Source organism: Urocampus carinirostris, chromosome 8 (genome assembly GCF_059441175.1).
Source record: "Urocampus carinirostris isolate Australia breed hairy pipefish chromosome 8, RoL_Ucar_1.0, whole genome shotgun sequence".
NCBI classification, from domain to species: domain Eukaryota; kingdom Metazoa; phylum Chordata; class Actinopteri; order Syngnathiformes; family Syngnathidae; genus Urocampus; species Urocampus carinirostris.
Window position 1 is genome coordinate 37,976,653 of NC_142356.1, and position 23,522 is coordinate 38,000,174.

The following is a 23,522-nucleotide window of genomic DNA, read 5'->3' on the forward strand; positions in this document are numbered from 1 at the left end:
CAGTTGCCTTTTGTTTTTTCCCTTTGTGTTTCAATTCACCTGTTAATTTATTCCAGACATTTCCTAAATCCAGCTCAGCAGCCAGTTAAGGCCCATTATATAGATTTTTACTGCCCCTCAGCCTCTGTCATAAAATTAATATGTGGCCCTCCGGTAGTATTGACCCCAGTATAAAATAAACTTGTACCAAAAAGGGGGAAAAAAATCACAATTTCACCTGATGATGCCAGTAGCCCATGGCTCTGTGAGAATTTCAGCCCAACCCATTTCCAACATGGCGACCGAGAATAAAAAAGGAAAGTTGACTGTGAGGGCCGCCGCTTCCAGGACAGTGGAAATCGGGAGGTTTTTATCACTAAAATCAGAAACAACCATGTCTGCCTAATTTACCAAGAGACTGGCTGTTTTCCAATAATATAATATCAAGAGGCACTGCCAGGAAAAACATGCTGACCACAAGAAGCTCAATGGAAACAAGTGCTATGGAATAGTGAAGCAACTGGAATCTTTTTTCAACGGCACAGCAGCAATTTTTCATGAGACCCTGTGAGTCAAACGAAAATGCTAACAAGACGAGCTATGAAGTCGCTATGCTGATCGCCAAGCACTGCAAACTTTTCACGGAGGGTGAATTTATGAAAGACTGTTCAAAGAATGTCAGGCTGAATAGTTGGTCCTCCCACATTTTCAGCTTACCAAATTTGGGCGCTTTCTGGTCTGACTGAAATAATGGTGATCATTTATAAGAGAACATACTCTAAATCAGTGGTTCTCAACCAGTCTGACTTCCAGATTCACCATCCCACCCTAATTACAAGCTGCGACCCAAGTTAAGAAATTCCAATGAAAGATTGTGCAGTTGAAACCGAGGATAGTAGAATATATATTCATTTAAAAAAAAAAGAATCAAAAACAAAATGACTTCAAGTACTATCTTAAATGCTCAATTGGTTGTATTTTAAATGAAGTCCAATTGCTACACTTTATTGTCTTTCTCTTTAAGATAATAAAAGCCATATCTCATATATTCTTCAATGTATCTGCATTTTGGCCATGCTAAACTTTGGTAAACCGACTATCAGTCTTTCTGTCGTGTGAAATGGCGAGTGTCAACTCACAATTGCAGGGAATTATCGCCAACTAATGTTACGAAGTTGAATGATCCCCACACACGCACGTCCACTTAAGACAGGGCCGCAACCCACTTTTTGGGTTCTGACCCACAAGTTGAGAAACACTGCTTTAAATAAAATCTGCCAAACTGGTTTGAATAAAAATGTCACATTTGACTCAAGTTCAAAGGTTTTCACAGCCCATTTGGCTCCTGTCCAATCTTTGTTGTGACTTTTTAGTTGGTTTCTACACAACAGAATGTGTGAAACCTTTTTAGTCCATCGTAGCAGAAATCAAACTGATGTTAATAAAATAATCTAACATATATGTCACTCATATGTTTCTTCTATTTAATTGGGAGGGAACAAGATTTCTTAAGTTTGACTTAGTTCGGCCTTTTCTGTGTGATATGTTGGGTTTTGATTCAAAGTCCTTGATACTGACAAGGAAGATATGATTTTAGTCCAGTCGGAACAGTTTTTCCTCCATTATTGTATCACTTGTCAGATGTCTGTTGCAACAGAAATACAAGTGGGTAATGGGTTTATATTTGTACTGCCCTCGTGAGCATCTTTGTGAAGGTTATTTCAGCTCTTTCGACCCAGCTCACCCAAAAGAGTCTTTAGGCTCCCAAACGCCTTTTCAATTTATTTTCTTTCTTTAATCCAGGGATCAGGAACCAACGGCTCACGAGCCATGTATGGCCCTTTTCACAAGTAGATCTGGCTCGAAGATGAAATAAAACTTTGTTTGATACATGTGGAACCGATTGCAGCACATGCAAAGCTGAGAAAACACTTGTAGTTTCCAAGGTTTGGTCCAGTAAATATTACCTGTAGTGTTTCGCAGGGTTCAGTACTTGGCCCCCTTCTTTTCAGCATTGACATGCGCCCATTAGGTGTGATTATTCGCAAGAATAATATCAGTTACCGTAGCTATGCAGATGACACTCAACTATATCTTTCCATGGAGGAATCTGCCACACAAAACTAGAAATTTGGAGGGCTGCCACACTGAGATGAAAGAATGGATGTCACTCAACTTCTTGGGCCTTAACTCTGAAAAGACCGAAATGTTATTTATCGGTCCATCTGAATGCATTTTGATTTCTGGATTTTTCTTTTTAGTTTATCTCTCTCCCTGTGGACATGCCCCTATGATGAAAATTTAAGACCCATCCATGGTTTCTAAGTGGGAGAAATAGCAAAATAGCAGGGTGATCAAATACTTTTTTTCTTCACTGAATATATATATATATATATATATATATATATATATATTTAACCCAAACAAACTGTCAGAGTACACAGATTTACAAGAGTCCTACGGAAAATGCAAGTCCTCATGTACAAGTACTTAGTAGTTTTTTCACCAAGTACTTTTTTACTTTTACTCAAATAATTATTTCTTTTATCTTCTACTTGAGTCATATTCTGATACCTATTTGACTAAAAACTTTGGCTAGTTTACCAACTTCTAAATGGTTGTCTGTCTCTGTGTGCTCGGCGACTGTCTGGGGACCAGTTCAGGGTGTCCCCTGCCCACTGCCAAACAATAGCTAGCATCATGGGTGTAACCAGCCGTTTTGGGGGCTACTCAAGCAACCCAAAATTCAACCAAAGCACCCCTAAAATTATTGCATTTAGAAAAGTCTTTTCTCCTTAATAAAGGACAAAATAGGCTTAAATATTTTGAAAAACAATAGATATTTTTTCTATAAAGAATGTGAACAAGTACATAGGAAATACTCCCATTACTTGAAATGGCTCAGTCCATTTGATTCCTAGCAACAAATCCCTCCCTCCTTCCTCTTCTGCTCCTATTCCGCTCGGTTAAGTGTCTAAAATAAAAAACATCACATCCAGAATTAAATTTAAAATGTATTCTAATATTAATGTACTTTCCCCTCATCAGTTGACCACATTATCACATTTTGAGGAATTATCTAGAAACCATGGACTACTTGAAAATGTTCATGAATTAAAGATTATATTTTTTATTATTCATTTATTTTTTTAAATGACAAATTGATACCAATCTATCTACCGTAAATTACGGACTATAGAGCTCACCTGATTATAAACCGCGCCCACCACATTTTAAGAGGATAACAGCTTTTGTACTTACACAAGCCGCACCTGTACATAAGCCGAATGCGCCCACATTAAAACATTTAACACAATCACAAAATTAACCCAGACTCTACTTTGAGTCCCGCGACTAACTGAACATAAAGTACACAGTTCAAAAACCACAGCCGGCAAAATGAACAGAAAATGATACCGGTACTTAATATTTGATGCAGACCTGCAGAATCCAGGTCTCGTTAAAAGTAATCCAAGGAAAAAAGTGTATATTTCCAAAGGTAAGGGTGGGAAAAATATATATCCACTATTGTCTGCCGTGTCCACAAACACTCACCTTTACCGGTCCCCACTTCCCGTCATGCCCCGCGTCTGTTACGCTCCTTCTTTTTAATTGGTCAGTGCAAGACTTATCAGAATAAGTGTCCAAAATAAATCCATTACAAAAATATACAGTTGCAAATACATATTATACATGGTTAAACATATTTACAAAGAAAGACAGTACACCGAGAGAGTTCAAAGCTTTAATAATAATATAACTTTCATCCCAAACCGTGCCTGTGAAGGGTAGCAAGACGCTACTAACAACATAATACAGTTTACGGGTCTGTTAAAAAAAAAACACCGTACATGTAGAAATCACGCTTATTGCAGTACCTCTGGGAATGATGCATTTAGCCTAGATGGTAAGGCGCCCGCTTTGAGACTGGGAGGTCGGTGGTTCGCGCCCCGGCCGAGTCATTCCTAAGACTTAAAAAGTGGTTGGCGGCGCCCTATGTTGGCTGCGGCTGCATCGGCACGCTACAACGGGTCAGGTGCAATCGACATTTCGTTCTGTGTACATTGTTACACAGAATGACAATACAAGGAAATTATTATTATTATTATTTGCAGTATCACTGGGAAATATGCAATAGTAGTTAGGATTGATCGCCCTCACAGCATTTTTGCAATCCGGAGATGGAATAAAAGCTTGCTCTGTCCACTCCACGCATCAGCCCGGTATTGCAGTACCTCCGGGAACGGTGCATTCGCAATGATCGCAACAAGGCTTTAGGGCTAGAGCCTTAGCTTGGCCTTTTGGCTGAGAGTAAGTGTCCCGGTTCCTAGGCTTTGTTGCGTATTATGAACTGACCGATAACGGATAATGGATAATGAATAACGAAGATAGAACAATAACCCTTAAAAACCCCAAAACCCCTTAACCATTCTCATCTTCCTCCCTATAACTGACGTAATCAAAGTTGTCCTCCTTTAGCATGGGAAAGAGACTTTGTCATATAGACATAGTCTCACGCTCCCTTATTCTAAAACACACTAGCAACACGCTCGCAAGGTAAAGTTTGAGTGCAGTAGCTCTGTTTTCTTCTTTATCGGACTGCTCGATTGCGTTTAGCTTGTAAGCTGCGTCATGTGCCTTGAACTCGAGCGCCGCTGGCGGCTGTTTGAAAAATTACATAAATTGGCCGCATCACTGAATAAGCCGCAGGGTTGAACGTTTGGGGAAAAAGTAGCGGCTTATAGTCCGGAATTTACGGTAGTCTAGACTTTAGAAAGGGAGAGAGATGAGACATTGGGAGCTCAGCACCCCCAAGCACTCTGAACCTGGGATGTGCTCCAGCACCCCCATGACCCTACTGAGGAAAAACTGTCCATGAAAATGATGGATGGATGGTTTCTCTAGGGTTAAGTTGCAATTTGTTGCTTGCATACCTGTCAACCTCCAGGTCTCCATGCCCTTTCAAACTACTGTATTTTCCTTTACAAAATACAAAATAATCTTACACCATATTTTTTTTTCCAAACGTGTTTATTTATGTAGTTTAAAATGTTATATTGTACATGTGTTTCATTAATCATATATTGTTAATTAACATTTTGTTGTGAGATCCTGAGTTGCTCGACATGAGGTTTATTATAAAAAAAAGTTCCAAAACTAAGTAGCTTGGACGTTCACTGTAGAAGGAAAAAATACATGCAAATAGGATAATACATGTTCTTATTCAAATTATGAATTCATTTTCTGCATTAAATTATTGTTTGTAATATATTGATTAAAGGGATAACCACAAACGTGTCTTTTTTCACTTTCTCCTTTTATACTCCCTTTTTTCTTAACTTCTTTATACAACAATAATGATTCGTAATATAATGCATCAAAGCAAGTGAGCCATTTGAGAGCCGGCTCTCTTTAATGTGTTGAGTCGAAAAAGCCGGTTATCTAAAAAGAGACTGGCTTCCTTTCACTACATCAAACCGCTCGCTTCGTTTGCAACGAAAAAAACGATAGCGAGATAGAGGGTTCCGCAGCGAACTCGTTTGACTTGATAGATTTGCCGTTTTGTGATAGTTGGTGTATAACGGATGGTACCCATAATTGACAAATTTGCGTTTTTCCGTACAGATTTCCGTGTACGCCGTACTCGTCTTAAAATGCATAAAAACGTACTTTGTACGGCAAAACCCTACAGGTTGACAGGTATGTGCTTGATAGGTGTTATACAAATAAAATTGGATTGATCGAGTCAGCCACTAGGAGGCTCAAATGACAACTGGTCAAGAGTTAGCAGATCAAGATCACGTTTTTCCTTTCAATTGACATAATCCTCGACATCGATTGATTTTCTGTCATGAACCTCTCCTGAATTTTAGTTCGGAACCTCAAAGTTGATTTTTTTCCGATATTTTACATTTAAACATTAATTTGCAACATTTAAGATTGTTGCATTGGCAATATAAAAAAAATGCTAGTTAATCTTTTTGTGCAAGAGTTTTAAGTTCATTTGAGGCAGTCTGGTGACTGAGTGCAGTCAGCTGCGACATTGAGGGCGGCGACGGCTCTGCGACCAAGTTTGGTGCGGACGATTTGAAGGCAAAGCCCAGTTGAGTGAGCTCAAACTATGGAGTCCTCTATGGAGCTTTCCACTTCTTTAGGCAGTGTTTCCTCGCTTTTGAGCGGCTGCAGGACTTTCAAAGTGCTCGTAATTGGCGACTCGGCGGTGGGTAAAACCAGCCTGACGCACCGATTGTGCGCTGGTCAGTTTCCCAGCTGCGCGGAGGCCACCATCGGCGTCGACTTCCGAGAGAGAATCCTTGATGTCAATGGAGAAATGATAAAGGTAATTCAAAAGCTTCTTGTTTTTACGTAAACCTTATTCGCTATACTTAATCAGTGCTTCTCATCTGGTCTGACTTTAGGACAGGGGCGTAACAAGCCCGTTTTGAGTGGTGCTAAAGCACCCCCAAATTCAACTCAGGCAACTGCCGAAATTAGAGTCCAGTCATGTTTATCTGTACATCCCCTAATCACAAAGAGTCTGAAAAGGCTGCACAGACCACAGATTATGGCAAACCACAGATTATTATTACACCATCCCCTGATCTAGCATATTTAAAACCCTTTCCCCCTAATAAAGGACAGGATAGGCTAAATACTATGAAAAAATAAAAACAAATAAAAACAAACATGTGATCAACGCAGCATCAGAAATACTCCACTGCCATGAAATTGTTGAGTCCCTAGTACCACATCGTACTATCCCTGCAGTAGTATTTTCTATGGTAGAATTTTACCGATAATAGTATTACTGTAGTTGTATTTTGAAGTAATTTCGTAGCATAACTGCAGTGTTATTTTTCTATTATTTTCATAGTAGAACCTTTGTAGTACATTTGCATTATTACTTAAATTGTAATTTTTGTGGTGTTTGTAATATTTTCCTATATGGACAATTTTTACTTTAGATGCTGTTGACTTTATTATTGAACAGTTATACAGAAGAAGTATTTTATCTGTAGAAGAAATATTTTATTGCAGAAAAGTTCTTTACTTTATTTATTTTTGTACTTATAAAGGTTTTACATTGTGCAGTTTACTGGACTTCATATCCATAATCTTGATGCAACGGAAGATTTAGCAGTTGTCATGTTGTTTTAAGTGCAATATCTCTGTTCAAGTGACTTATCCCAGTTGCTGTGTTCAGTTCTTATTTCAGATGTAAATATTGCATATTAGAGGTGAACACACTCAGCAGATATTAAGGCACATCTACAAAAATAGTCCTTTCATATGTAAGGTGCAACAGATTAAAGTGCACCTGCAATAACAGTCTTCTGTAATTAGTAACGAGTTACAGTTACTAGTTACCTCATTCAAAAGGTAATTGCCTCCCCCCCCCAGATTACTGAATACTGACTAAGAAAATCAGTGCATTACTCTGAAAGTAACTATCTAGTTGCAAATTACCTATATACTTGCATTAAAGCAGACGCCCTAAAACTGCTTAAAATAGCCACATAATAAAAGAAATGGAAAAAAACAAGTGCGCCATCACTACTGTGTGCAATTTTTTGTTTTTGGTTACTCTACACAAAACATCACAAAATCTAGTGGTCAAATATTATACAGTGTCCCTTTATGACGGCCTTTGACCTCAACTGAATCCCCTTGATATGCCTGTCCAAATTTGAAAGTTTTTTTTTTTTTTTAATGAACAGTGAGCCACTCGCACCATTTCCTTATTTGCTGTCCACTTGTTGTGTTAGTGGCTTTTTATTTCGGCAAAAGCACAAAAGACAGCAACCACTAATTAATAAAAGGGTGTAACAAAATATTTGCCCAAAAAACACATGTACAAATATTATTATACATACAAATTTTCGGGCAGCACAGCAGCGCAGTGGTTAGCGAGTGTGCAGCACAGTTCTGAGGTCATGAGATCAAACCTTCCTGTGTGGAGTTCACATGTTCTCCCTGTGCTTGCGTGGGTTTCCTCCAGGCACTCCGGTTTCCTCCCACAATCAAAAAACATGCATGTCAGGTTAATTGGCCGGTCCAAATTGTCCCTAGGTGTGAATGAGCGAATGAGTTGTTTGTTTCTGTGTGCCCTGCGACTGGCTGGCAGCCAGTTCAGGGTGTCCCCTGCCCACTGCACAAGATAGCTGGGATGGGCTCCAGCACCCCCCGTGACCCTACTGAGGATAAGCGGTGCAGATAATGGATGGATAAAAATGTTCCCGAAAGGAGTTGGCTGAAGCTGAAGCAAAAGCTTAAAAGAGTCTTCCCCTATTGAATTGTTTTCCTTGCTGGGGAGACTTACAGTATTCCAAATCAAAATAACAAAACAGAACCTTACCCTTCAAAGTAGAAATAAGAAAAGAAATAAATTACATTTCAAACCTAGACTGCTAGTGACTCCTATAACATGTAATACCTAAATAACCTCTTGATATATCAATCCTTTTTAGTATATCTATCTGAAGTATGTATTATATATATATGTATGTATATATATATATATATATGTTTTTTTTATTATGTATATAAATTTGGGACATTTTTACGGTCTTAATTTAAATCATATCATAGATACATTTTTATTGGCACAATGGCTTTTCATTGTTGTACGAGAAAATCGGATCGTGAAGTCATAGATTCTCTTTAGATCTGTTCGGAAGAGAAACAGCGTTGAATATTTATTGGGCGTTTATTCTTCCTTGCTTTGTATACTATGATAGAGATTTAAGTTTAAATATTAAAGTTTTCACATGTTTGATTTTAAAAAGTTTGTATCTTCTTTATGGTCAGCATTATATGTAGTCAAATGTATGTTCCTGTATGCATTTCTCCAAATCTATATACAATAACTTGAATATGTCAATGTATATCCTTGCTCACATGCAGGTTTCAGGTTAGGAGATGTTAAAATGGTAGTTTTTGCAGCCCTTTGAAACTCTCTGTGATTGAAGGGCTTTACAAATAAATACAACTTGACTTGTGACATGAACCGTACATTAATGTAAGATTTTTTGGGTCATACAGTATATGTGTCTGCATCTTCTAATAACTGCACATTTCTTTGCTTATTTTGTTTTTTTTACTATTTATCTGGGGTCTCCAGCTATTTTCATGGCTAATAACCCTAAGAAACTTGCATCATTTTCAGGGTTATTATGGGTTTTTGAAATCCTTGAAAATCTTTGAATTTTAATGTTATGTTTTCCAGGTTGGAAAAGTGTTTAAACTTTAGACAAAATGCTTGGAATTGCTTGAAATTGTTGCCATGTTTCTTAGGTTAGGTGTTTATATAAAGGTTTTAAACTTATTTGGTAGTTCCTAGAAAGGATTATGCCTAGATTTAAAGACTAAGGTTTAGGCTCCTTATTAGAGTATTGAACTGAGTTTAGGGCCGGGAATAAGGTTGGGGCTAGTGTTAGAGCTAGAGTTAGGTGTAGGTTTAGTACTGTATTAGGATTTTGAGCTCCATATCGGGGGTTCTAAAATAAATGTAGGGTTTTAAAATGCGTTTGGAGCTAGGGTTACGACTTAAAACACAGGTTACTGGGCTCAGGTTTGGGCTGCAAGTTAGGCTTTAAACTGGTTTTAGGGTTACAAAATAAGGTTGGGGCTGCCGCTAGAGTTTAGGCTACCATTCTTTTGATCTCCACCGTATATTTTCTTTTAATGGTCCCGGGAAAATTGGAAAATTGGCTTTGAAAGTCCTTAAAAAGAGCTTCATTTTGTCCATCAAGTAGTACGAACCATGTCTTAAACTTTTTAAACTTTTTTTCAAAAATGTATATTTTTATTTCGATTTCAATATCTTTTTGGGATCTCCAAAATACCATAAGCGGTGTTTATGATAAGTTTTTTTTTTTTTCAAACCGGTTAAGATATGATGATTCATATCTGGTGCTTTGTTTTTCTTTGTTCCGTTATGTTGGTGACTCATTGAATTTCATTGCTGATGCCAGTTTTTTGGTAACTGATATTTCAACACATGTTTTCCTTTCCCTCAGTATTTTTCTTTATTTTTGTGTCTATTTTGCAAACAAGTTGAGAGTGACAGAAATGAACGGTCTTGTGTGTTTTCTGCATGACCAGCTGCAACTGTGGGACACAGCGGGACAAGAACGCTTCCGCAAGTCAATGGTGCAACATTTTTACCGCAACGTTCACGCTGTTGTCTTCGTGTATGATGTTGCGTGTCGAGCCAGCTTCAACAGCCTCGCTGTCTGGGTGGAAGAATGCAGACGGAACTCTCTTGGACAGGACGTCCCAAGGTAACAGCAATCTGGGTAAAAGTCACTCAGAAATAGACACCTTTGAGAGCCACAGTTTCTAGTTTCTTACATGTTACCAGGAATTCAAACGGCAAGGTTTTTTAAAATTACACTTTGGGGAATTTGTGTGTTTGGTGTAGCCTATAACAAAAAAGGAATAAGAATAAGACAAATTGCAAACCCTAGCATGTACAGTTAGGCTTGTAAATATTTGGATGGACCAGGGTTCGGAAACCTTTTTGACCCAAAGAGCCAAAAATGAAAAAAAGATTAATAAAAAAAAATCTTTCTGAGAGCCACCCCATACATTTGATGACAAAATTCAACGAATTTGCCAAAATCGCTCTCCAGACAAAAGCTAATTCTTCAGAGCATATTTCAATGTCTGTCATTTAATGATTTGATGAAATCATAATGATACCAGAGCTTATATCCCAAATCAATATAAATATTCCACTTAAAATTTGTCTCCTGCCCTCAGTTACTTGAGAGTGTTGAGGCTTATTTTGAGCGACATTTTTGTTCTAAATGATGGTTTCAAGAAAAGGTGCAAGCCAAGTTCTCATCAGCTGCACCGCTTATCCTCAGTAGGGTCGCGGGGGTGATGGAGCCCATCCCAGCAATCATTGGGCAGTGGGCAGGGGACTCTCTGAACTGGTTGCCAGCCAATCGCAGGGCACACAGGGACAGACAATTCGCTCGCTCATTCACACCGAGGGACAATTTGGACCGGCCAATCCACCTGAAATGCATGTCTTTGGAATGGGAGGAAACCGGAGTGCCTGGAGGAAACCCACGCAAGCTCGGGGAGAACATACAAACTCCGCACAGGAAGTCCGGTAGCTGGATTCGAACCCACACAGGAGGTTCCCAAGACCTTAGAACTGTGCCGCACACGCGCTAACCACTGCCCCGCCGTGCTGCCCGCAAGCCAAGTTATTTCGTAAAAATGTCACAAAACACCGTAAGCAATAAGGACATCGTCGTATTTACCTTTGGTGCACACTGCACTGAGCAAAAGAAAGAAGGGAGTTCCTTCCACTGTTTGCAGAGATCTTCCCACCTCTTCGCTCACCCGATCAAATTGTTCTGAGAGGATTGCTGACGTTTTTATTCATTTACAGTTTGATCAGTGGGTTATCATAAGGTATCTCAACAGTGAACATACAAAGTTGAAGTGAATTGAGTATCAATTCAAAGATTATTAGCGGCCTACTGCCAAAACGGGAGGGTATGTTAGAGTTACCCACTTACTGAAAACTAGTTAAGAATTTGCCTTATACATAAGGGACTGTACCAATTGTCAAGCCAATGTTGCTTCAAGTTCGCATGTACCATTACCGGGATGAAGTTCTCAGACTTTTGGAAGGCTACAGAGAAATGTATATTAGTTAAATTTTATCTCTGAGCCATATGTACTCATGAAAAGAGTACACACGGCTTTTACAAAATGGGCTCTATATGCACATTGGACTTGAAATGAAATAATTTGACCAGAATTGAGGTTGCAGACTGTACTGTTTAATTCAAGTGGTTGAACAACAACTTCTGACTTAAAATGAAGTTGTACACAGTTTTTCCCAAACACGCCACATTTTTGGGGCTCAGAAGAAATTGGACAATTAAGCATAATCTAAACTTTTGTCTAAATTGTTGCAAACACTTTTGAGGCAATCACCGCCCTGATGTCTGGAACCCAAGGACAACACCAGACATTGGGTTTTCTCCTTGATGCTTGGCCAGGCCTTTACAGCTGCAGCCTTGAGTTGTTGCTTGTTTGTGAGTCTTTCCACCTTAAGCTTCGTCTTAAGCAAGTGAAATGCATGCTCAATTGGGTTGAGATCTTAAAATTGACTTGGCCATTGTAAAATATTCCACTTATTTTCCCTCATAATCTCCTGGTTTGGCTTTTCTGTATACTTTGTGTCATTGTCCATCTGCACTGTGAATTGCGGCCAATTACCTCTGTAGCTCTTGGCTGAATCTGAGCAGAAAGTATATCCATGTATACTTCAGAATGCATCTGGTTACTTGAATCTGTTGTAATGTCGTCAATGAATACAAGTGACCCAGCGCCCCTGAAAGCCACGCATCACACTGTTTAACCATGTTTCACAGATCATGTGCTGTTTCTGTTTTTCCCCTAACTTTCTTCTTCCCATCATTCTGGTACAGGTTTATCTGTGTCTCATCTGTCCATAAAACATTAGTTTTGGGACTGATAAAAGGCCTGCACCTAGCGGTGAATCCTCTATTTTTACATTTATGAAATTTTCTCTTTATTGTGGACTTAGAGACATACACATCCATTTCATGGAGAGTGTCCCTCACTTCAGCATATGTCGTAGGTGGAGAAAATTTGGCAATCATCCGTTGATGTTGTCATCTGTGCATGTCCTGGCTTTTTTTGAATTGCCAACCTCACTAGTGCATTCATTTTTTCCTAGCATGTACCAAACTGTTGATTTGGCTTCTTTAAGCATTTCAGCTACCCCTCTTGTGGATTTCTTCTTTTTTTACAGTCTCAGGATCTTCTTCTTCACTTCCATTGAGAGTTTCTTTGAACACATGTTGTGTGGTCACAACAACAGCTCGCAAATGCAAAACCACACACCCACAATCAACTCCAGACCTTTTCACTACTTAATTGAGGACAGGTTGACAAGGGTGGAGCCCTCTGAGTCAGTTAAACCCCTCTGAGTCAATTTTCCAATTATTTTTGCTCCTTTGATAAAGGGGTATAGTGTGTTAAGTGCTATATTTCCGAAACCCCTTATTTTGATTTTGATTTAGAAAGTCTTAATACGCACCTGAGATTGTGCAATTTAAGCCCATATGATTTATATAATAGCATTTCTGAATGTGTTTATGTGAACAGGTAAAAAAACAAAACTTGTGTTCTCGCAAAATATGTTTAGGCCATACTGTATGCAATCCCCCACGCAACCAAAAGTGGTTCAATAGATGTGAAAAGACACCGTGGTTCCATTCAAAAGACGTTTTTCTTAAAGTAAAAGCTGAAAACATGTTTTTATCAAGACTCTAAATAAGCGATATTTTGGGGGTTCAATTTGGACCACGTTCGATTACGTGTCACGACTATTTTTAATGCTACTTTGAATGGGCTGAACACCACTTCATTTTAGACGGCTATTTTTGGACTGAATCATGTCAGACTAAACAAACCAGACCAGATTTGGTCCAATATCCAACATCCAAAAGATGCCAGATTCTGGACAACCATCGCTGTGAACAATCATATATAATATTTAAAATTAGGAGTGGGCTCCCTGAGGATATTATCATTAAGTACTTTAACGAGATCATTATCTTAAAATACCTCATCATCTGTGTATTTATTTATTTAGGATTTTATTGGAGCCTGTTGGATTCCTTTGAGTTTCTTCATACAGTATACATCCGCAGAGATCAAAAAATTAGTAAACTTATAAGAATTGAATACATTTCGGGCGGCATTGGCTCAGTCTTGGGATCAAGAGGTCACTGGTTCGATTCCCTACTCCTCTGAGTTATATGTCGAAGTGTCCTTGGGTAAGACACTGAATCCCTAATGCCCCCGCTAGCAGGTAGTTGCCTTGCATGGCTGACACTGCTACAGGTTAGTTAGAGTGTAAAAGGGGAAAGTGTGAAGCAAACTGTAAAGCGCATTGGGAGTTCTTCATTGACTTGAAAAGCGCTATATAAATGCAGATCATTTATATTTACATTTAAATAGTTCCACAGTTATATGACATTTCATTGTGTCTATATTATGATACTACACTTTTTTTCCACAAAATGACTGAAGGCATTTCACCAAAAAATATTTTTCATAAAACACACTGATCAATTTATAGAACAACATTAACTTTGGCATGGGAAACCTTTCTGAAGCTTACAAAAGTCACCAATTTTGCATTCGCTCAGCTATGTAGCTGTGCAAGAGGCCCAACTCCTTCTACAGTAAACATAACCCAAACCATGGCACTTCCTCCTCCACCTTTTGCTAAATTTGTTAAGCACTCTGGCTTTAGTCTTTCCCCAATGTGTTGCCAAAATCTGTGCTGTTATCGAACAGACACCCAAAAATTAAATTTGATTTTATCACTGAAGTGAACTTTGGACTAGTTCTCCATTGTCCAGGCAACATGCTCCTCAGCACAGCTCAGTCTAGCTTTTTGAGAGATTTGGTCACTGTCGTGTGGGCCTTAAGTACAAATCCTCTTAAATAGCAAGAGACTGTATGGCGAGACCAATCCTTACCATGTTCAGCACTGAACTGGCAAGTAATTCCAGCTGCAGTATGGAAACGATTACCCATTGATGTCTTCCGCAGTGACCTGTCCTCTCTTTGACGACCAGCATTTGTGGGCGAATTCATGTTTGTAGTTTTTTGTAGTTCTTTTGTTGAAATGCCTTATCCATTGTGTGAAAAAGTGTTTAAGTAGCATCGTATAGACACAAAAAATGTCCTTTGGAGGTTGAGCAGTTAAGATGGTATGATTTTAAAAAAATTCAAGTTGTTCCCTAATTTTGATCTCCAGTGTATGTACACAGCAAGTCACATCACATGACCTGACAACATGTCATTGGACGCGTGGACAGAATTTTTACACTAATAAAACACCGTAGTTGTGTAGGAAGTTGTGAATTTATTTGTTATTTTTTATTTGGTATCTCATAAGGGTACTTCTGACTTCTTAACAGGTTCCTGGTTGGAAATAAGGCGGACCTCCGTGATGTCACAAAAGCCGAAGTACTGGTGGGCCAAGACCAGGCCAGGTCGTTTGCCAAGACTCACAATATGATGTTTTTTGAGACATCGGCCAAATCCACAAGTAGACCGCGAAGTGTGGGGGGGTCTCTCTATCAACACGATCTGGTGGAGGACATTGTGCATGCCGTGGGGGCCCGGCTCAAGAGACAGAAGAACTTTAATGCCACGTACAACCTTGGGTACAGCGGGTCCATTAAAATCTTTCACAAAAAAACTGAGAAAGAAGCGTGGACCTGCTGCTAAGGGAGCGAACAACTAGAAGAACGTCGTGTGGTATACTTTTTTGTAATGTTTGGCATTAAACCGGCTTAAATATTTTATTTTTTGTAATTGTGTATTATTTACCAAATAAAATAAATTGAATATGTTTTATTTGAAAGTTCTGAATTTCTTAAAAAAATGTTTTTAACTCTTATACTTATTGAATGATAAATCAGTTTATTACTTGTTCGTGGGACATTTTCATCAAGTGAAGGCTGTCTTTAGAAACACCGCCTTATTGTGTAAAGCCCCACCATATTTGTACTGTTCCCCAAATCTGTGCTGTTTTCCACTAAACCCCACCCTAAAACAATAATGTATTTTCTTTGTTTTGAGAAGACAGATTGAGGACCAAAAGCAGTAAATTACCAGAAGAATCTTGATCTCAGAGCCACAATAAATATTTTTCCTGGATTTGTTTTCTTACCATTTCCAGATGCTTTTTATGTATTAAATAGAAACAGATACTAAGCTTTTGTAATGTGACTGTAGTCACCAAAATTCTTGTTCGTTCTTGTAGGTTTTTTCAAAGGGACACTGTTATATTCGACCCCCAGATTCGCTGTATTGTTTAGTGCATGCATAGCCAAACTTTTCAGAAAGCGGGCCAGATTTGGTTAGCTGAAAGTGTGTGAGGGCCGACTATCCAGCCTGGCATTCTTTAATCATTAATAATAAGATGGGCGTCGAGACAGGCGAACAGGCAGATGGACAGGCACGCGTCGGGACAGACCGGCGTCGAGGCAAGCCGACGGCCGATCCCGGTGGGCAGGCATGTGGATCGGGCAGGCAGACGGACGGTCCAGGCGACCAGACGGACGAGTCAGGCAGGCAGACGGACAATCCAGGCAGGCAGTCAGACGATCCAGGCAGGCAGACGGACGATGAGTCAGGCAAGTAGACAGACGATGAGTCAGGCAGGCAGACAGGCGAGTCGGGCAGGCGAACGGACGAGCCAAACAGGCGGACGGGTGAATCAGGCAAGCAGACCGGCAATGCAGGCTGACAAACTGGCATGGCCGGCGGACAAACAGGCATGGCAGGCGGACAGACGGGCATGGCAGGCGGACAGACGGGCATGGCAGGCGGACAGACGGGCATGGCAGGGGGACAGACGGGCATGGCAGGCGGACCGACGGGCACGGAAGGCAGGCCGACGGGCGTGGCAGGCAGGACGACAGGCGTGGCAGGCAGGCAGTGGAACCTCGGACAGATCGGGCACTGCGGGAGTAGGCCTGGAGCAGATAGGATGAGAGGCTGTGTGTAGGCAGGTCCGGTGGCATTCAGCCCCCCACTCCAGAACCGCCCCTGTCCGCCAGTCGAGGAGGGGTTGTGCTTAACCAGCAAAGAATGACCCAAGACAAGCGGTTGACCAGGGGAGAGGAGCAGGTGGAACCGGATCCGCTCGCGGTGAATCTCGGACAGTCTCATTTCCACTGGCTCTGTAATTTGCGTTACAGTGCCCAATGGATGACTGTCCAGAGCTTGGGCAGGAACTGGGGTTGGAAGGGGAACAACTTTTAACCCCATTTTCTGGGCTAAGGCCATGTCCAGGATGTTGGCCTCCGTGCCCGACTCCACAAGGGCGGACAGGGACTGGGTGGACCTGGGACTCAGAAGGTGGACCTGGAGCACTGGCCTTCCGGTCTAGGAGATCGGGGTGTGGAAGGAACTCAGTCGGATGACTCCAACCGTCCGGTGAGCTCCCCCTTTTGACGGGCAGGATGATACCCGCTGTCCTTGCCCGCCACAGTACAGACAGAGGCCCTCGGAGAATCGACGCTGACGCTCTTCTACGGACAGCGATGCGCGATCCACTTCCATAGCCTCCGGTGGGTCTAGTAGGATCACTGGTGGTTACTCGAAATCCGAAGTAGTGCCACTCCCTTCGGGCGAGCAAACTGGGTGACTCTGGCGACCCCTCTCACGGCGTCATCCCTGGACCCGACGATCAATCCGAGCCGTAATGTTTAGTGGTCAAAAATCACCCATTGTCTCTTTAAATGTTTGAATATATTTTATTTACTCGCTGGTTTAATTCACAAATGTCAATTTTTTTTGTTGGGCTGAGATTTTGAAACAATTCACAAGTTATGATTTAAAATGTCAATCTTCCGATAGCGTTTTGACATGTAAACAGGCTTGGGTAGTCACGGAATGTATGTAACGGCGTTACGTAATCAGGATAGCAAAAAAACAAGTAATAGTATTCTGTTACACTTACATGAAAAAAGAAGTAATCAGATTACAGTTACTTTTACATGAAATAAGGATTACTTTGCAGATTTACAATTGTATTTTAGAGCATTTTTATGTTGCGCACTGCAGGGGACAGCATTGAAATCCGGTGTGTGTTGGTTTGCACTTTTCCTTTTTTCTCGTTCGAATTAACTTTGTCTACGTTCGCTGCTCTCTATCTGTGGTCCCATTGACTCTTGCAGCACCACCCGGGACGCCCCCCCCTCCTCCAACATCCCCTCTCACCCCCAACTGTTGAGTTTCCCAAGGTGCCTGACTACAATACATGACTATATGACCGAAAAATGTAGCAAAACTAATAGTAAACTACTATGTAATTAAAGTGTAACAAACAAGACCACATCAACAAACATGACTAAATGAAATAACAAAAGTATACGAAGATTACAATATAATGCCTAGGAGAATGTGCCCTCTTCCACAGCATCCTTCCAAGCTTCCATTCTTTCACTTCATGCACTCAGTCACATATGTCTTACATACATACATAATGCATTTATAGATTAATTGTGTCTATGATAATTTTGACACTAGAAAGAGATGAAAAGATGTCTCAGAGTGTGTTGGATTTTCAGAAACTGAATACTTTGTGTTTTAAACCAAATTGGGTTCTTGATATGCTCTTGATGTAAACTAATATAAAGCATATTTTATCCTACCATATGAAAGAGAAAGTTTTATTTTTCCTCAATACAATATGTTTGGTTGGATGCCTTAATCAGTATGGTCCTAGGGGCACCATTTCCTGTAATATGCTTTGGGCAAGTACAGACTAGTGGCACTCATCCCTCTCCAGACCAACATATGTTTATCCCCGGTTTTGAACTAGGGATCTTTTGTGTATCAAGTCAATGTGCCAATCACTGCACTATGGAGACACAAACTTTATGGGTAAAATGTAAGCACTTTTTGGTTGGACTACAAGCAAATACCTGATCTTGGTTTCCTCTATTTCTTCTTATTATTGTTTATTATTAATATTATTATCATTATTTCTTATTATATTGTTTATTATCTTAAACAAAGTGTAGCAATTTCATTTATATTTATAAGTTTAGTCTTTTATTAGCATATTTGGAATTGGAGTAAACCAAAAGTAATCCAAAGCAATCGAGTTGCATCACTTTAAAATTATAGTTAGGATTACATTACTGATTACATTTTTCAACAGGTCATTAGTAACTGTATCGGATTGCATTTTCAAAGTAATCCTACCAACCCTGCACCTAAACATATCAACAACATGTCAGTTGTGTCAGACTTTTTTCCATGATGTGAAGTTTGGAGAGTATATCACATGATGTGTGTCTAATCGATGACTCAGAGGTAGAATGTCACATGATTTGGCAAACATTTTTTCAATGCCACTTCTGTATGAAAGCAAGCCTGACCGCACGTTGGCATTCATGTGTGTGAAATGTCCAGATTCTATCGGAATGGTGCAAAAATTCCCAACCAAATGGTAGATGGCTCCGAACAGTCAACTTAGAAAAAATTGTGAGAGCTGTAGGTGGGTCATTCCTGATTTTGAATGCCATTTGAGTCTCAGTGACAAAAAAGGAAATTTTGTGTAGAAATGGGCTTATACTTATTTTTCAAGATTTTCTTGTATGCTTAAGTGCTCTCCACCATAGGATATACTGATATGTATGCTGGATGAATTCATTTTAAATCAATTACTCTGATTGTAGTCCAAGCACAATAAAATGCAATGTCCCCATGTTTGATTGACTTCTGTTCCAAATATAAGTGAGACAAATTTAATAGATTTATGGTTTTTCATGATTTCTGTATTGCCTTCATGATAATGTTCCTCACCTAATGTCAAGTTCCTTGCAGTTTTCAGGTTTAAAATGTGGTCTCCCAATGGTACTGATGGGGAAAAGCAAAACCAACCACCCCGTTACGCTTATTTATTTGTATAGGAACCAATATTTTGTTTGTAGTTTTCATGATATGGTTAGTAGTCACGTGTACTAGCTTCTTTTTCATCGCATTACTAGTAATGGCTAACTTATGCATAAAAATTCCCCCCTATTACTGCCCCCCCCTGCTACTGCTATGACATTTAGACTATGTGATGTGTGAAGTAATTGGTAAAAAAGAAATAGCACAGAATTATGCGCTGAACTGGACCAATATATTTTTTCTTATAGTTTTAAAGTCCCTCTTTTTAGATGAAATGTTGAAACCATTGAATATTTTACATTTTGTGTGAAGCCTACCATGCTGACATGGCACCGAATTGTAAGAATGACCCATGTAGGATTTACTACCACGACAACGAGCTTGCTTATGTGCAACATGAGACGGACAGGTTGATGTTAATAAAGGCACTTGGTCTGGATCTTGTTTTTGGTTTCCATAACCCCCCCTAACCAAAAAGTAAAAGCAAAATTATATTTTCTTAAACATGCAAAATATGATGAAATAGCAAATGTTTTTTTTTGCATAAAATCTCTTTATATTTCATCAATATATTCCAATCATTTTCCTATATAATACATTTTGAAGACAGCATGTCTTCAGAGGGGAGGGAGTGAGAAAGGTAGAAAGAGGGATTGAATATTTACTTTATATTGTTTTATAGTTGACTTTTGTTGTGAACAAAATATCAAGAGGTGCACTTGTGAGATTTTGATTTACTTTAAACACACTTTATATTGTTGAACAGTTCACTTTTGTGTGAAAATACTTGAAGTACAATTGCATGTGTCTACTTCAGCAGTTATCTGATTAGAGATTGTGATGTGTACTTTAGAGTAAAACTCACTTTATATTTTACAATTGACTTGTGTGAAAAAAATACTTGAGGTACAGTAGACTAAGTCTACTTGCCCAGTTGTCTCATGTTGTGCAAGTTAGATATAATTAATAAACTGACTTTATATTTCTTCATTGCTGAATGTCATTTTATTATATTGTTTACTGTTTATTTTGGGGGCAATAAATATTACAAGGTTCAATAACACAACTGTTTTTCTCTTTTCAACTAACTCGAATAATGCTCCAAAAATTTCAAATTCTTTAAAATAGAACAACTTTTTTTTAAAGTAACGGACACAGTTACTTTCCCTGGTAACTAGTTACTCTTACGTCAGAGTAACTCAGTTACTAACTCAGTTAGAAGTAGTGTGTAACTATAACAAATTACTTTTTAAAGTAATGTACCGAACACTTAACGGACAGCTTATTGGGAGTTGGTCCAATCCTCTCCAGATAAGAATCAAACATGTCGACGAGGCACTGAAGGACCCTTTGTTTGTTTGGTTGGAATGAAGGTTTATTGAATTATTTTTGAGAGGTCAACCAAGAAGTATTGTTCTCCTGAGAACATCATGGTACACGCGTGGCAACAGCACAGCGAGAGCCTGACAACAGCACCGCACACTTCCAGGACCACGATCTTATAGGCGATGATGGTTCAAAATGTCCGGTCTAGAATTCATGTCCGTGAGGACATGGGGCCTAAAAATTGTGTGGCAATATTACTTGAGTTTATTTATATATAAATATATTTTTTAAAAATCCACTTCCACGACACAGGATAAGCTGGAGAGTCTATGTCTCTAGGCTGGCCTGGAAATTCCTCAGGATTCCGCTGAATGAGCTGGGGTACCATACTGCGGTTGCTGCCCTGTGACACAACCCTGGACAAGCTGAAGAGAACGGATTAATGGTTGGATAAAACGTTTTTTTTTCCTCCTCAAGAAACGCACGTTAGGTGTTTTGTCCTACAAAAACATGTCCTTTTTTAAAGTTGTCGGGTCGGCAGACTTGATTTTGCAGTTTGCCTCACTCTCCCTTTAAAAATGTGATTAAATATATCCAACAGATAACTATTTAAGTTTTTTTTTAATTTGCAAAAGAAACTCTCGTACATATTATTCTTACATTAGTCCTAATCTCTGCATCTTAGCAGGAACATTTGGAGCAGGTGAGTTGGCGTCTTATTTACATCAACACAGTATTTTAGACATGATCTAAAGCAGTGGTCGGCAACCTTTTCTGTACCACGGACCAGTTTAATGACTGCCCATATTCTAGTGGCATGGCCCAACAATAACACTATTATTGTTATATCAAATATAAAAATACTAATAACAGTAATAATAATACTCAGAAATCTCCTGTGCAGTCACTACAACACTTGGAATCTAGATTACAAAGGTATACATTAGATATTATTTCATTGTCACACTATTACACTATTTTTACTATTTACTATTCTATTACTTTTGTTTTATTATTTTATTTTTCAACACAAGGATACTGCTGGAAGTGTGAATTTCCCTACGAGGATGAATAAAGTATCCATCTATCTATCTATCTAAAAGTACCACGTTGTACAAATTTTTTTGGGCTAAACTTTTTCCCTTAACGATCCATCACAACATAGATAGATCGATCGATCGATCGATAGATACTTTTTTTATCCACGCAGGGAAATTCACAACAACATTGCACCATGGGTAAAAATAGTGTGATGATGAGATAAAATATATTGCCTTTTCCAAAGTCATTTACTGTGCCAATGACTTACTAGTTAGTATTTGGCATTCTACTTTGGCTGAGAGTAAGAGTCCCGACTCCTAGGCTTTGATTTTTGCATTCCGGAGATGGAATAAGAGCTTGCTCTGTCCACTCCACGCATCGGCCCGGTATTGCAGTACCTCCGGGAACGGTGCATTCGCAATGATCGCAACAAGGCTTTAGGGCTAGGACCTTAGCTTGGCCTTTTGGCTGAGAGTAAGTGTCCGGGCTCCTAGGCTTTGTAGCGTATTATGAACTGACCGTTAACGGATAATGAATAATGAATAACGAAGATAGATAAATAACCCTTAAAAACCCCCTCTAGCTTGCTCTGTCCGCTCCACGCATCGGCCCGGTATTGCAGTACCTCCGGGAACGGTGCATTCGCAATGATCGCAGCAAGGCTTTAGGGCTAGGACCTTAGCTTGGCCTTTTGGCTAAGAGTAAGTGTCCCGGCTCCTAGGCTTTGTAGCGTATTATGAACTGACCGATAACGGATAATGGATAATGAATAACGAAGATAGAACAATAACCCTTAAAAACCCCATAATGGATAATGAATAACAAAGATAGAACAATAACCCTTAAAAACCCCAAACCCCCCCACTGCTACCACCTGGGTTTGATCCCTGTTGTGTCTAATGCTGCACAATTGTGATCAGAGAAATTAGTCAACTGATCAATCATTGATTAACTTCAGTGATATACTACTGTAAAACACTCAAACAAAAAATAAGGTAATTTTAATTTCTTTCTGGCATGATACCAGACTACCCACGGCCTGGCAACGGTCTGTGACCTGGTTGTTGCCGAACAATGTTCTAAAGAGATACAGAACATATTGCATTGTGAAACGTATTTTAAAACATTTTTAACCGAGAAACTCCTAATTGAATCGTCATACCACTGTCTATACGCAGCAAACTCGCTACATGTGAGAATTAACCGTACTATTCTATTTAGAAGGGTCTCCAAAAAAGGGATTAGGGGAGGGATGTACAGAAAAACTCAGTTTGGCTCCAGACTTTCTGTTATCAGGCGGGCGGGATCAGTAAAAGAATGTTTAATATTTATGTCAAAAGAAAGCTAAAATTTTCACTCTAATTCAGTTTCTTAATATCATGCGTGATCATTCAGCCTACTTTAGTAGCCTAACCTACATATCATAATCATGGATGACAAAGGATAAGCATAACGCGTTTATTCACAAACAATGGGAACAAATGATTTTCATAACTGGAATTGAATGCGTTAACTGGATTATTTTAGCAGTTGAGTGAATGTGGTTTTGGACCTGCACCAACTCTCCACGCTATACAAACTAAAAATATTTTTGCCTTAATTGTAGGAATGGTTTGAAAATGAAAAAAAAATATCCATCCATCCATTATCTGCACTGCTTATCCTCAGTAGGGTCGCAGGGGTGCTGG

The 23,522-nt window shown here is 39.4% G+C and overlaps 1 protein-coding gene and 2 pseudogenes across 1 annotated transcript; all 3 read left to right on the top strand.

Annotated features, from left to right (window-relative positions):
• The first annotated feature begins 4,143 nt into the window (after positions 1-4,143).
• On the top strand, positions 4,144-4,229 carry LOC148361812 (U2 spliceosomal RNA; annotated as a pseudogene).
• A 1,466-nt stretch (positions 4,230-5,695) lies between these two features.
• Positions 5,696-15,407, top strand: LOC148361813 (ras-related protein Rab-33B-like). The gene is made up of 3 exons (XM_088342600.1): positions 5,696-6,319; positions 10,084-10,262; positions 14,970-15,407. Exons 1-3 carry the CDS (start codon positions 6,101-6,103, stop codon positions 15,280-15,282), a joined length of 711 nt encoding a protein of 236 aa, XP_088198726.1. The 5' UTR covers positions 5,696-6,100; the 3' UTR covers positions 15,283-15,407.
• Positions 15,408-22,157: 6,750 nt separating this feature from the next.
• Positions 22,158-22,247, top strand: LOC148361814 (U2 spliceosomal RNA; annotated as a pseudogene).
• The last annotated feature ends 1,275 nt before the right edge of the window (positions 22,248-23,522 follow it).